The 15,775-nt window shown below is 40.7% G+C and overlaps 1 protein-coding gene across 1 annotated transcript in view; it reads left to right on the forward strand.

The window, feature by feature from the left end:
- Golm1 (golgi membrane protein 1) overlaps positions 1-15,775 on the forward strand; it is a 66,189-nt gene that overhangs the window by 14,797 nt on the left and 35,617 nt on the right. The window contains exon 3 of the mRNA XM_078047388.1: positions 151-330. Coding sequence (XP_077903514.1) covers positions 151-330 — 180 coding nt within the window. The remainder of the gene's footprint in view (positions 1-150; positions 331-15,775) is intronic.

The following is a 15,775-nucleotide window of genomic DNA, read 5'->3' on the forward strand; positions in this document are numbered from 1 at the left end:
GCATTTCTCCAGAAAATCCTCTTAAAGCACATAGCCTTAGGCACATATTCTGTATGTAAGGTGGGGTGCAGGGTTGGCTCCAGTGAGGTCTTTGAGAAAGCTGAGACAGTCTCCCAGATGGTACAACCTCACCCTTTGGTTTCCTTGTAGTCACGAATCCTGGAGCTGGAAGGCAGGGTCCGCAGGGCAGCTGCAGAGAGAGGTGCTGTGGAGTTGAAAAAGAATGAGTTCCAGGGAGAGCTGGAGAAGCAACGAGAGCAGCTTGATAAGATCCAGTCTAGCCACAACTTTCAGCTGGAGAGCGTCAACAAGTTATACCAAGATGAGAAGGTATGGTCTGCCTCATTGCCCTCATATTTCTCTTCCAAATGACAGTTTCTACCTTGGGTTAAGGTTTATGTCATTATGTAGAGTGAACCTGTTGGTCAGGTTGGGCATCTCCTCCCCTTGACCCTTCATTCCCCACTGAGCTCATCTTTGCAGTGGTGATAAATGCAAGAAATGCAAAAGAATCAAGGTGGCATTGGGTTCTTCCTCTTACTGTCTTTTTTCTTATTTTCTACTCTGTGCCAGGTGCTTATATCTCACAGAGGAATAGTATTTGAGTCTTTAAATATTTCACTGATATATTTAGATCTCTAAATACTAACAAAAAAAGTCGGGGCCAGGTGTGGCAGTGGCTTGGAAGAAGGATTGGAAGGTAGGCTGAAGCAGGAGGATTGTAAGTTCAAAGCCAGCCTCAGAAACTTATGAGACCCTAAGAAGCATAGTGAGACCCTGTCTCAAAATAAAAGGCTGGGGTTGGGGTTGTGGCTCGGTGGTAGAAGGCTTGCTTAGCATGTGTGAGGCACTGGGTTCGATTCTCAGCACCACATATAAATAAATAAAATAAAGGTCCACTGATAACTAAAACATATTTTAAAATAAAAAAAGGACTGGGAATGAGGCACTGGGAATGAGGCACAGATTCCCTGGGTTCAATCCTCAGTACTTTAAAAAAAAAAAAAATAGTAGGGAACTCAAGAGTGTTGGCTTTTAAGTTTAAAACAACAACAACAACAACAACTAGATTTTGTACAGATTAAAAAGGGGCTTCTGGTTAATTAAAATATCACTTTTTCTGAGGATTGCATAATTGAACTTTCTTGTTATTAACTGGTTTAATGGTATAAGTTACTACTGTCTCCTAAAGTACATCAAACTCATGATTATTTGTTATCCAGAAGACTTTGGCTCTTACTAATACATATGTCTCTCTCTGGGGAATGGTTGATTTATTAGAAGGAGGTTGTACCTCAAGATCCATTATCTCAGATGTGGACTTCGTTTTAGTATAAACTAGTGCCCAACACTTCACTAGAAAATGAATCATTTCTAAGGAGGGCTTCAGACTTTTCTTTCCTAACTGATTTAAAATGCAAGAAGTACTTTCCTTCACTTGTAGCATACTTTCACTGTTCACAAACTCATACATCTTCCAAGGGAATTGTTCCAGTTTCCATGTTATAATAAAGTGCTTCTTTATTTTTCTTTGCTGGAAGATACTATTTGTGTTCCTGAAAGCCTCTTTGACTGAATATAATGGGGCCTGGATTTTTCTTATAGTGTTTATGTAGACAGTTTCCCTAAAGATGGGTTTCTTGGAGGAAATAAGAGTTTATTATGTCAAACTCAGAAACTGTAAAAAGATTTTTATTTGGGGGTCTTAGGGATTGGAGTTTGTGAGACACAGGTTCATATAGCTATGAATCAGTGTTCAAGGAAGTGGCTATATGGCTATTGAATATTGAGGAGAAATAGGGGCTGTATGATAAAGAGATGAATTTATAAACAGGGTTGGAGGCATAACTAACTGGTAAAGTGTGTGCCTAGCATGCTTGAGTTCAATCCCAGCACCAAAACAGTAAGAGCTTCCTCACGGGATGAAACGAAGGGGGATATCAGCCAGGTAGAAAACCAGGTGACTTTCCCGTGCTTCTTTTTTAAAAAATTTTTTATTTTTCATTTTGACACAGGGTCTTGCCAAAATTGCTGAGGATCTAACTAAGTTGCTCAGGCTGGTCTAGAACTTGGGATCTTCCTGCCCTAGTCTCCTTAGTTGGCTGGGATTATAGGTCAGCTTCTCTTTGGTTTTTTTAAGCTTCACTTTTAAAAAGGGAAGGCATGTGCATAAAAACTGAGAATCCATTGGAAAGGGAAATTTTAGTTAACAACAAACAATCCTAAGATCAGTATTGAAAAGCCAGAGGCCACAGTCAACAGAGTAAAAATTTTCAGTTAAAGGAGCATCAAATAGCTGTTTGAAAAGACAGTCTGTTTTCATTGAGAGTTTTAAACTTTCAGGACATGTAACATAAGGTTCTTTTTATTGTGGGAAGCAAGGATGGGTTCCTCATCACATCTTAGCCCCAGGAGGATTTTAGCTGTACCTTGGTGTGGTGGAGCTAGCTTCTGGGTCAGGAGACCAAGGTTGAATTTCCTTAGTCACATAATTTTAAGCAAGTCGCTTAATTTCTTTGGATCTGTTTTCTGAACTGTCAAGTGGAAATAATGACAGAATCTCCATATAGGGTATCTGTGAGGATTCAGTAAGATATGACTTATAAACTGGGCTTGGTGGTATAGACTTGGGGAGGCTAAGGCAAGAGGATGGCAAAATAAAGTAAAAAGAGTTCCCATGTAGCTTAGTGGGAGATGGCCCTGAGTTCAAACCCCAGTCCAACAAAGGAAAAAAAGATAATACTTCTGAAGGGTTTAGGAAGGTGCCTGACATGGAATAAAAACTCAAAAACTCACAGCTAGTATTATCATAGCTAATCCTACCAGCAAGTGTTAGTTAGCAACACAAGAGCACTAGTAGTAGAAGAGCTAGCAGTAAACCACAGTGGCAATAGTGATAATGTTATGTTTTTTATGAATTTTATCTTAGCCCGTTCAAGCTGCTATAATGAAAAGCCACAGACTGGGTGGCTATAAACAGCAGACATTCACTTTTCACAGCTCTGGAGGCTGGGATGTCCAAGATCATGACAGTCACTAATTTTGTGTCTTAAAGGCCTGTCCATGGCACCTTGTTTTTGTGTCCTCACAGGGATGGAGGAGTCAAGGCAGCTCTATGAGGTTTGCTTTATAAGGACACTATCCCATTCATGAGGGTGGAGCCCTCAGGACATAATTTCCTCCTAAAGGTCCTACCTCCTAATACCATTCTTTATTAGAATTTTCAAGAGTCATCTAATGGTCTAATACAAGTATCCAAAATGCTTGGGACCAGAAGTGGTTTGGATTTTCAGATATTTTGGCTATAAAGATATTGGGATACACACACACACACACACACACATATATATATATATATATATATATATATTTATATATATGGAACGACTATAATTAAATTTTTAGCTATAAAGATATTGTGATATATATATGTGTGTATATATGTGTGTGTATGTATGTATGTGTGTGTGTATATATATATCCATATATATGGATATATATATATAGATATAGATATTTGGGGCCTGGGACCCAAGTCAAAAAGTGAAATTTATTTGTGCTTCATATGCTCTTGATAGTCTTAGCTTAAAGAAAATTTTATGTAATATTTTTAGTGCACATGTGTTTTGACTTGTCACATGAGGTCAGGTGTATAGTTTTCCAATTGAGACACCAAGTGGGTATGTAAAAAGATTCAGATTATGGAGCATTTCAGATTTTGGATTTTCAGATTAAGGTTGCTCAACCTGTAGTGATTGACAGCTATGGGAAGAGATGGAGTGCCAGGACCTGTGAATGAGGTTGGTTGGCAAACCTCTCAGGACCTTAAGATTTCCCATCTCATCAGTGTTCCTCACCTTGGGCAGTTACTGTTACTGTCTTGGGGTGGGTGTTATCTCTCTCAAGTGAGGATCAGACAAAAACTTTGTAAACCAAACATACCAGGGTAAACATGGTGAATGCTTTTTATGATGAAATTATTGCGTTGGGTCAGATTTATGTGATAGAATTTTCTGTGTTTATGGAAATGATCCTCATTTTGTGCCTGCAGTACAGTAGCCAGTAGCTACATGAAGCTATTGAATACATAAAATGTGACTAGTAGAATTGAGGAGTGAATTTAATTTTAACTAATTTAAACAGCCAAATATGACTCAGCTGCCTTGTCTGGCAGAGGTTTAGGGAATTGACAGGACTCTGTTAAGAAGCCCGATTTGCGGGGCTGGGGTTGTGGCTCAGCGGTAGAGCTCTTGCCTTGTACGTTCAAGATCCTGGGTTTGATCCTCAGCACCACATAAAAATAAATAAGTGAAATAAAGGTATTGTGTCCAACTACAACTTAAAAAAAATTTAAAAAAAAAGAAGCCTGATTTAGGTTCATTTATATGGTGCTGTGTTTCTTCAAGGAGCAGCACAGGGTGAAACTGGGTCTCAGTGGGTTCTTTGTGTGAGAAATAGAAAGTTTGTTGGTCCATTTTCATAATATAGTATTTAGCTTTCATTGGATCCAATTGAGACTATTTTAATTATAGTCCTTCCATTTGTACACCCCAATTTTGAAATTAGCTAATCACTTAGATGGTAAGCCCAAATGCTTCTTATCAGAGCAAGGGGCAGTACTTTGTTATGGGTAAAAGCAGGCGGACTATCTGCCCATGTGTGCTTGCTTGTGGGATTCCCTCCGGGGACACAGCCTTCTGCAGAAGAACTGTGACCCACTGCCAAGCACGTGTTTGATTTCTTGTGGCACCTTGGTATTTCTAACATTTGATACTTTACCCATTTACTCTATAAGGTGTAGAGGTAAAGGTTCAGATTAGGGATGCTGAACATGTGAAGTCTGCAGATGTTCTCCACAATCTGAGAAACTTTTATTTCATATAAAGAATACGCAGCCTACAGGGGTGGTTGAATTGGGTTGTGGAAGATGAGATCACCCTCTGTTTGGATATTTGTGCTTCCCTAAAAGTCTGCAGCTTGCTAGTATTTCCACCACTGTCTCCACCCAATCGGAATTGAACCCAGGGCTTCAAACATACAAGGAAGGTGCTATACCGTTGAGCTATGTCCCGTCCCTTTTCAAAAAAATGTTGAGAATGAGTCTCCCTAAGTTGTCAAGGTTTGCCTCAAATTTACAGTCCTCATAAGGAGCCTAAGCTTCCCAGGTCACTGCACCACTGTGTCTGACAACTTGCTGGTGTTTTGGTGCAGAATTATTGATTCAGCTTATCAAATTGGCACCTGCTCATGCCCCATCTTGCAGTTTGAATGTATTTGTTATGGAAAATGCTTTAAAACAATCAACCCTAGCCCAGCTGTGCATTATAATCACCAATTGCAAACTCATACCAAAAAATACCACAGATCATAGTGTAGGTGCCAGAGCTCAAAGAAATATATATAATTTTAAACATTGTGCACACACACACATTCATGCATACCTAATTTTTCCCCCCTAAACTCCTAGATTTCTGTGATGCAGCTAGCTGTCCAAAGATGGGTGATTGAGATCAAGTGTTTATAGTACTACATTTTTACATTTTAAAAATAAAATTACATTATTAATTTTTCAACCATTCCTCAGTGAAATGATTTAAAAAGCAAAGGCCATTATCATTAAGAGATATAATTCATTTAAATATAATTTGTTAAAGCTGTTACAGAGTAATTTGAGATAATACTTGTTTTCCTAAGTTATTTCTTTCATCTTTATTGAAATTCTTGAATAGTCATAGAGGCTGTGCCATATTGGAAATGCCCCCACTCCACGTTGCTTCCTTGCTCAGAACTGGAAAATAGATGGGTCTCAAGCTGGCTTAGATACCCTTCAGATGTCTCCTGGAGCCAGGCATGGTGATTTACGCCTATAATCCCAGCCACTCTGGAGATTGAGGCAGAAGGATTTCTAGTTCAGGGCCAGCTTGGGCAACTAAATGAGAACCTGTCTCAAAATAAATTATTTTAAAAAGGTTTAAGAATGTAGTTTAGAGTTAGACTGGTCCAGGATTCAATTTCCTGTATCACCAAAAGAGAGGAAAAAAAAAAAAGGAATGTACCTCAGGATGGTTGGTGGGCAAGACATCATGGGTCTCAACAGCTAAGTGATGCTGATGTAGAACAGTTTTTTTATGAAATAGATGGACATGCAGGGAGGTCAGAAGAATAATAAGCTCACACCTGAATGTCCCTCAGATAGTATTTACAAACAAAACAATAAGAAACCAAGGTCCTTCATCTTCCCTTCTCAGTCTCTTTCCTCCTTTGCCTCTTGTATGTATAATCATTGTTGTGAATTGTAATGATTTTCCTTTTAACTTAGATTTCTGAACTTTTACTATATTTGTTCAAAACCAATAGATTTTTAAAAAATCTACATTTTTAACATTTTCAGTTCCTCTGTTTTTCAAGTTGCTTTTTGCCGTCAGCTTATTTTTGAGGGTTTTGTTGCTTTTACGGATTCAGTTCAATATTCTAACTGCTGTACTCCATTTTTGTAGAAATATACCATAGTTTACCCCTTACTGATGAGGGCTTCCTTGTTTCTGCTTTTTCTTTCTTTGAGAGAAATTTGATTACAGCGTGCGTGCATGGTCTACAATACTCCCTAGGCACTGGGAACTTTTCGAAACTTGCAGTGTTTTCCTAGCTATAGTTTGGGCCCCATCAGTGAGCCCATGCGTTGTAATGTAGTGAGTTATATCCACACTTAAACCATGAAAAATGTGCTAGGCTTCTTGGCACAATCCTGTAATCCTAGCTACTAAGGAGACTCAGGCTGGAGAATTACAAACTTAAGGGCACCCTTGGTGAGACCTTGTCTCAAAATAGAAAGTAAAAAAAGGGTGGGAATGTAGCTCAGTGGTAGAATGCCACTGGGTTCAATCCTCAGTACTGCAGAGGGAAAATTAAAAAGATCAAATTAAAATATTAAAGTGTTTTATATATACATATATATAAAATTTTGTGAAACCATTGTTTTAGTTTCTGTAAAACAAATAGAAATATGTGTAAATGTTTGTACTGAGTCACAAGAAAATTTGTCATTGTGGGTCAAGGTGAAAGGAATTTAGAAGATAAACAAGGATAAACCTAAAAGTTGACTTATATCCTGAGTTCTACCGGTTTTATTAGCTTTTGCCATATTGCTCCCCAAAGTGATCCTGCTGTTATCGTTTGCTTTGCAAACCTTTCTTCGCACATCAGTCAGTCCTCAGTTTCTGTGGGTAATATTACATTCTTCTTTTCTGATTAGTTCCCTTCATTTAAAGAGTGAAATCATATGCCTGATTATTTAGCTTGTCTCCTGGGTATGAGACTGGCACTTAGTAGAATTTCAGAAGTTTGGTGACTGAATGGGAATTTCAGTAGATGGGTATGCAACATGTGCCTTGGGCTTACGTCCCAAGCAGCTCACCTTCTATTTTGGAGGAGACAAGATTCTTTAAATATTTATCAAATAATTAATTTTTAACAACAAGAGTTACATGAATGAAGAAATTGATGTTATCTCCAGCAGTTGTAGTCTTTTCCTAAAAGAGTCCTGGAGATTAAAATGGAGTTTAGATAGGTTTGTGGAAGCTGGATGTTGAGTGATGTACAAAGCAAAGAATTAGAGATGGGAAGGTGGTGAATCCCACCTGACTGATGGGAATTTTGTTGGATGATACAGATGTGCAGTGGCAGGTGACATTGAGAGCCTTGTCTAGTTCCTCTCTTCCCCCAAGGGGGAGAAACCTGGCACAGAGAAAATCCATCCATTGGCCAGAGTGTTGACCAGTTAATAGATCTTGATAATTTGAACCAGATCCCACAAACTTTTGGATCTTTTAAAAATACTGCTTGAGTATCCTTCAATCCAAAATGCTTGAGACCAGTATTTCAGATTTCCTGTTTTTTTTTTAATTTTTGCAATATTTGCATAGACTTTAGTGATTGAGTATCCTTAATCTGAAAGTGTGAAAAAAATGTTCCAAAATTCGAAACTTTTTGAGCATTACAACATTTTGAGGTGGACACAGTGGTGCGTGTCTGTAGTCCCAGCTACTTAGGAAGCTAAGGCAGGAGTATCTCTGAGGCCAGCTTGGGCAATTTAGTGAGATTCCACCTCAAAAAACCTTTGTTTTTTGGATTTTTGGATTAGGGCTCTCCAATTCTAGATAACTTCATTCAGACTTCAGATAAACCTTGGAGATTAACGTGCCATTTTTATTTTGTTCCAGCAATAGATACATAACTTATTGGAAGCTCTTGTATATAGTTACTTCTTGTGTTGTATGTAAGGAAGTATAGATTTGTTTTGCACCAGATAATTTTTTTGTATATTAAGTAATTTCCAAAGAAGTCATCTTTTCCTTTATTAACAAGGTATTGTTTTTATAGACAATTTTGAAAGTACAAGAGAAGAAAATCTATAATAACATCATTTATAGATAAATCAATGAGAGTCCTCCAACTCCTTTAAAAAATACAGATAATTTCTAAAATTTTATAACTTATTGATTATATTTAAGCATTTACAAATCTAAGTATGACATCAAATGTAGAATAGGGTTTCTTTGGTGGGGGGGTTGGTACTAGGGATTGAATCTAGGAGTGCTTAATCACTGAGCCATAGCTTTTTTTTTTTTTTTTTTTTTTTTTGAGACAGGGTCTTGCTAAGTTGTTTAGGACCTCACTTAGTTGCTGAGGCTGGCTTTGAACTTGAGTTGCTGGGATTACATGCATGTGCCATCATACACGGCTAGAATAGGGTTCTTTAGAAGAATGTCTTTGAGTATTTATAAACTTTGCAAATCATTATTTTAAGAAAAAAACAGTTCAGAAACTCTTGGTGGCCTATGCATTATTATCTTAGTTAAGACAACCATTTCATGGGTACAAAATCAGAAATATAATTACAGAAAAGGTGATTCTTTATAAATGTTTACAGAATGTTTTTTTGTTGTTGTTGGGTTTTGTGTGTGTGTGTGTGTGTGTGTGTGTGTGTATGTGTGTGTGTGTTTGTAGATGGCTTTGTTATTTCATTGGCATCAGTGACTGTTTTGAATACAAAGGTCTACATTTAGTTCAGGTGAACAGACATAGCATGTATGCATTTTGGCTGTCTGTTGCTGCATATCAGGTTACTTTGAAACAGTGGGATAAAACTATGACCGAGAGTGTTTAGTTTGTTCATACATCTGCAGTTTTGGAGGGCTCGGTGGGAGTAATTTGTGTCTACTTTCCACTCTCTCACCTGGGATGCCTTAAAGGTTGGGGTAACAACCACCTGAGAATACTCTCACTCCTCTGTGCACCTGTCACTTGAGAGCTTCCTTGGGACTGGGACCTCAGCACTTGTGCATGTGGCTTCTCCACAAATCTGCTTGGCTTCCTTAAACAGAATGGGAGAGAGGGGGACAAGCCAGGGGCAAGCTGCATGCTGTTTTCTATTTATTTCCTAGGGCACCTTAACAGATTACCATGAACCAGTCTCTTAAAACATTCACTCATTCACTGTTCTGGTTGCTAGAAGCCTAAAAGCAAGGTGTTGACAGGGTCATGCTCCCTTGTAGACTGATGGGGAGAATCCTCCTTCACCCTTCTGGCTTTTGGTCATCTTTGACATTGCTTGGCTTAGAGAAGCATCACTCCAGTTTCTTCCTCCACCTTCACACGGCTTTCTTCCCTTAGTGTGTGTGTGTCCTCACCCCTTTTCTTCTCTTTTAAAAACACCAGGCATAAGGGGTTGACACGCACCTAATGACATCATCTTAATTACATCTACATTATGTCTGTATAGACCCAACTTCTAAAAATTCATAGATTCCTGGTGGACATGAATTTTGGGGGTGCAGTATTCAACCCACAGTTTCTTTTTTATTGATTTGGAAATCAGCAGGGTCACTTCTGCTGCGTTCATTTGAAAGTCACCAAAGCTGACCCAACTTTCAAGGGAGGGAATCAGACTCTACCTTTGGCAGCAGTGTCAAAGGACTCATGGTCACTGTTTTATACTACCAGTGAAATACTTTTTTTTTTTTTTTAACAGATGTGTATGTGTGTATATATGAAACAGAAGAAGCAGAGCCTTTGGTTTTAGTTTTTGGCAAAAGTCAGTGAATAGTCATTTGTAAAATTCTATATTCTCTCCTAAGGATGGCACAGGATAGTTTTATGTTGCTATCAGAAAGCTCATTAATAATTCTGGGTCTGGAGACTTATCAAGATCTTAGGTACCCTCAAATAACCACGCTGCAGCCATAGAGGTAACAGGTTACTAACTATCTGAAACACTTGGAGGAAGGGACTGGGAGATGCTGTCAGAGGAAGTTCAGGCCTTCCTGCTATTGTCTTTGTTTTTGCTTGCTAAAAGGAATCAGAAATAGCTTCATTTTGGTGTTTGTGCCATTCTACTAAGCTGGTTCTTTGCAGCTGTATATCCTTTTCGACATTTATACTTTCCATTCATTTGTTAAATATGTAAATGAGCACTGCAGGAAAGGCAAAGAAAAATGTTGGAATCATATTTCCTTTGTGATGGAAATAGAGTTTCTGTATCATTCCTGAAGGGAAGTAAGTAGCTGACTGAAAAGACTAAAAAAAGGAAGATTGCTGGGTGGAAGAATGGAAGAGACCTTGTGGTGGCATGTGTACTGTTTCTTGTCCAGAATGAGAAAAGCTTAAAGTTAGACGTAGGTTTACTTCAGTTGTAAAGGGTATGCTTAGCATATGTGAGGCCCTGCGTTTAAACTCCAGCAGCAAAAATATAAGTAGGCAGTAGAGAAGGTGGAGGGCAGACTGGCCCAGTCTCATTCCCACTTTGTCCCATGAGCTATGGCCTGCACCTGCACTGAGATGATTCAGCAAGCTCCAGCTTTCTCCTCTCACACAGTAACGGGTGCAGGGAGCCTCTAAGAACCATCATCTGAGGTGTGTGGGATGAAATGTCACACATTTAGAGTGTTTTCTTATTGCAGGCAACTGGAAAGGAGCCAAGTTCTTGGGCATTGTTTGGATCTGGGATGGGGGTAGCTTCTCTCAGTGCAGTACATGTATTTGTATGACTAGCTTTCTCTGAAAGATCCTGACTCTGGGAGAAGAAAGTGACTGGCGTTAAGAAGCCCTGTCACCGGCCCTGTTACAGGGCTGGGGCCTTCTGGGAAGCTGAAATAGTGCAAAGAACACACCTTCAAACCCTGATTCTTGAGATCAAGTCAGAAAGATTTCAGACATGTCACTTAGAGTAACAGGTATGAGTTTATTGAAGGGATAAGAAAAGAGAAAGGGGATACTCTTAAGGGAGTGAGTGTGTCCTCTCAGAGAAGAGAAGGACAATGTGTCTCTCCTGTACTCCAGTTTTATTGGAGATCCCAGAAAAGTTTTCAGAGAGTCCTGCTCATGTCCACCTCTAGACTTTTAACAGACAGCACAATGACATCAGACTTTCATGTCCCCACTGCCATGACAACTCTAGGTCACCTTGGCTCATTGCTGACTAATTCTAATTGGATTCTTAACAATAAATTCTAAAAGATATTATGATTCGGAGAAATATTCTTACCTTCAGGATCTGGTCACAGAAGTCTCCCCATTCAGGGTAACTTGGGTTTCACCTATCAACATTATTTTGAGCCTATATTTCTCCTGCAAATTATGGGTAGTTTGCTCATGAATGTGACATATCCTGTCCACTTAACTCAGGCAAAGCTACAGGTCAGTTGCTTCTTGGAAAAGAAAGAATGTGGGGGTTAACACAGTGTGCCCATTTTATAGAATTATTCCCTTAACTTTGTGTTCCACCACTTGCATCTTGTCCCCTATCAGTCCTACTTCTTGAGTTCTGGACACACATGTACACATTGAACTTCTCCTGTGGTTTCTTGGGGAGATAGTCATTCTTATCCACTGAAACATAGGAGAAGCTGAGCCCAGTAGAAATCGCAGAACACTGCTAGCATTGGCTAGAGTGGCTAGGTCTGTGTTGCTGGGGGTCTTTTCATCAAACTTGGCTCCATCATACTGAGTTCTTTACAGCCAAACACAATTTTCAGGTAGTTCTAGTTAATTCTCCTTGGACTATTCTGTGCAACTGAGAACATGGTGCTTTTCTTCTGAGGGGAACCCTCCATATTGTGCAGATAAAAGTGATTCCTGTGATTTTTGTCACCTTTACCTCTGGAATTGATGAATGAATTAATTCACGGTTCTATAACAGCTTTTTTTTAAATTTTTATTCCCACTGGTTTTCATTTCCAGTTATATCCATCCATTCAGTATTTATTCTGCCAGGCTCTGGCTCTTGCCCAGTGATAGACAGGACTTCATTATCTTTGCATTTCCCATTGGGTACTGGAGAAAGGTGAGTAAATGGGTTGTTGGGGGTTAGCATGGACAGAGTCCACCCAGCTGCTTTAAGCAGGAAGAAATTAATACAGGGATGGAGGTGCCTGAAGTCTCATGAGAGGGGCCTGGAGAAACAGTCACAGCAGCATGGCTTTTGGAGCACCTTCAGGACCAGCCCTGAGGATAAGGCCCATCAGGCTGCCTTAGGCTGCCTCTGGAGCATTAGCTCCAGAGCAGGGCCACCCAATCCTGCTGAGTTAGGTATTTTCCACTCAAACTGTTCAGCACTCTTTTCTCCAGAGGATATATCTTATTAGAATCAAAATCTCATACAGGATAGGTTCCTGGAGCAGTCACCGTAGCTGATCTACTGCATCCTCCAACAGGCATTGTGAGATGTCTGAGGGCAGTATCAGTGGGTGGGGGAGTCATTCTCTAAGTCTAACTTTGCAAGCTAGCTGAGCATGTCCCTCCAAGCAGCCCAGGAAGGAAGAATGCACAGAGGGCTGGAAGGGGGTGTGGCGTGGTGGGGGCTGCTGATGACTGCTGGGCAGTGTGTGTTGTTAGAAGGTAGAGAGGAACCCTAGGGCTCTTTCCCAAAGTATCTTTCTTTTAAGCCAATAAGAAGTTTGAATTTGAATTGAGAGGTACCCCCCACCCCACCTTTAGAAAGCTCTTGAAATAGCCAAAAAGTGATGTTGCATTGAATCTAGGTGGGAGTAGAATGATTCTACGAAGTGAGATTTGCGAGGCAGCCATGAGAAGGAATCTGCAAGGCCCAGTGACAGATGGGATGGGGAGCAGTGAGGGAGAAGGAAAGCAAGGCAGCACTGAAATTATGTTGCCTTGAAAAAAGGGGTTTGTCTCAGAGGACTTTCAGTCTCACTGGACTGTAAATTCCCCAGGTTGCAGATTACATTTAACCTTCAAAGATAGCTTTGTAATTAAACTCAAGTAGTTTACCTCCCACATTTAACAAAAAAAGAAAAGTTTGTAGGAAAAAGAGCAAAACACATGACATTTATATAGATGGCCTTTACTCCAGATCGTCCCTCTGGGTGTTCTTCATCCCTTCCTCCTCCATAGTTTTCATCCCCCAGCCTCAGGGGAAGGGGGCTGGAGTCTGGTGGAATGAAGTGGACCTCAGGAGAAGACTCAGGGAAGCCTCCTGGATTCAAGACCTGACTTGATTTTTAAAGGCACCCTGGCTGAACCTATGTGGAAGTCATTGTCTTGTTAGGTTGCCCGTGGTGGTTAATGGGTGAACACACAAGGCATGTATTTCATGTGCGTGCTCTTATTCTGTGTGGGGTCCATTTTCTGTGGCTCTAACAAAAATACCTGAGAATGTATAATTTATAAAGAACAGAGTTTATTTAGCTCACATCTAGAGGTTGGGAAGTGTAAGGATATGGTGCCCACATTTGATAAAGGCCTTCTTGCTGCATCATAACATGGTGGAGGTTGTTACCTGCTGAGCCAGAGCAAGCATGTTAGTATGGTCTCTCTTATTATAAAGCCATTAATGCTGTCGTGGGAGCCCTACTCTCATGACTTCCTCTGGCTCTGATTACCCTCCAAAGGCCCCATATCTACATACCATTAACCTATGATTTGGGAATTAAGTTTCCAGCACATGGACTTTTGGGGGACATATCCAATTCATAGCAGATGGAAACAAACCCTGCACATGTTCTCACTCTTGGACTGACCTCATACTCACAAGAAAGAGCATTTCCATTTTTCATTGCTATGGAAGATATAAGGGACAACTGGAGTTTTGCTGTTGCGGTTGACTTTTGTCTTGTTCTCTTTTCACACAGAATTGGTTGAGTGAGTTGGAATTGTCTTTTTTACCTTCCATACTTCCTTTTTTGTTTTGTTTTTGAAGTGCTGGGGATTGAACTCAAGGCCTTGTAAGCATGCACACTACCCCAGCCCTTTTCTGTACTTCTGAACCCAACATTGCAAGACAAGCATTTGATGGAAACATAAAGAAAATACCTGTATGACCTAGCTTTATTTTCTCTTTGGCTTTGACAGGTAGAGCTCTGAGATTATTTGTGTTTTAAAAGAATGAGTGGGACCTATTACAGCCATGGCCCTGTAACCTAAACTGTTGGTTCAGTTTTAGTTTTCACTTTATTCCGTCAAATGTCTTTGTATACCTGTTTACAGAAAAGTGTTGTGTCCTTTTAAGCCAATAAGAAGTTTGAATTTTAATTGAGAGGTGCCCCTCCACCCCGTGCCTTTATGAAACTCTTGAAATAGCCAAAAAGTGATGTTGCGTTGAATCTAGGTGGGAGTAGAATGATTTTACAAAGTGAGATTTGAGAGGCAGTTGGGAGGATTCCTATTCAGACAAGCCTGTAGAAGAGGCTCAGCCTGGGGCTTCTCCGCTGGTCTTCATCCTCCAAGTGAAGTGCCCTGAGGTTGGAGATCTGCAGTGCCCAGCCTTGTCAGTGGGCATTTCCTGACTGGTTAAAGAGCAGCTGGGGAACATTCAGATGACTGGTGCTATCTGCTGTCAGGAAACAGTTTTCTTCCTCTGAAGACAGGAATGACGGTTTTTCAAGTGTTCCTCTCCTCTGGATCCAGTGCTGGTATGCTCCTCTGACTGGGTACCTCTTCTTGGCTCTCCTGTTCTTATGCAGTGTTTGTATCAGGAAGAGGTGAGGGGTGGATATAGATGGTGCCAAGAAAGGGACAGAGGAGTGTGTGCTGCTTTGGGACTGAGCCTGAATTTTCTGGACACCGGGCAGTTGGGAGTCAGTCAGGAACATCCCAGCCAGGGACCAGAGGACAAAGCCCTCATTCCAACTCCAGGTCACTTGCTGGAAAGTATCAAGGTTTAGGGGAGGTTCCTCATGTCTGTCCTGCTTGGAGTTCTCATGACCCAATTCGTGTGTGGGTTAGAGGCACGTAGGTAGGCTGAGACTCTGGTGTCAAAATCAAGGGCAGACTCCTCAGTTGCCTCCTCTTCTCCTCTGTCTTTTCTCTTCCCGCCTTCCTCCCTACCTCTCTTAAGTACCTGCAAGGTACACTGTCATGAGGACTCTAAAGATGGGTGTGAACCAGTCTCAGTCCTTGGTCCCCTCCCCGTTGACCTGTGCTGATCCCTATGATGGGAACCATGTCTTCTCTCGTGGACCTTGCTGTGCAGACCTGGGCACTGGGTGATCCCAGGGTGGGTCTGGGAATGTCCTGGGCCCTCCCAGAGAGTTGTGGGTGGTGCTTTCTCAGCTTAGCCTTGAGGTTGGCATGGCAGGAGAATATTGCTCTCCTCTGGGTAACAACACAAGGATATTTTGGCAGGAACTATTTTGTGTGTGTAGAGCAGTCGTGCCTGTATCTACTGGGTGTTTCCCTGGACAGGCGTGTGTTTTTTTAAAGCTTTGTGTAGAGTTACACTTCATCCCCCGCCAAACCTTCCACTAAAGCTCCATGGCTT

Source organism: Ictidomys tridecemlineatus, chromosome 4 (assembly GCF_052094955.1).
Source record: "Ictidomys tridecemlineatus isolate mIctTri1 chromosome 4, mIctTri1.hap1, whole genome shotgun sequence".
NCBI classification, from domain to species: Eukaryota; Metazoa; Chordata; class Mammalia; order Rodentia; family Sciuridae; genus Ictidomys; species Ictidomys tridecemlineatus.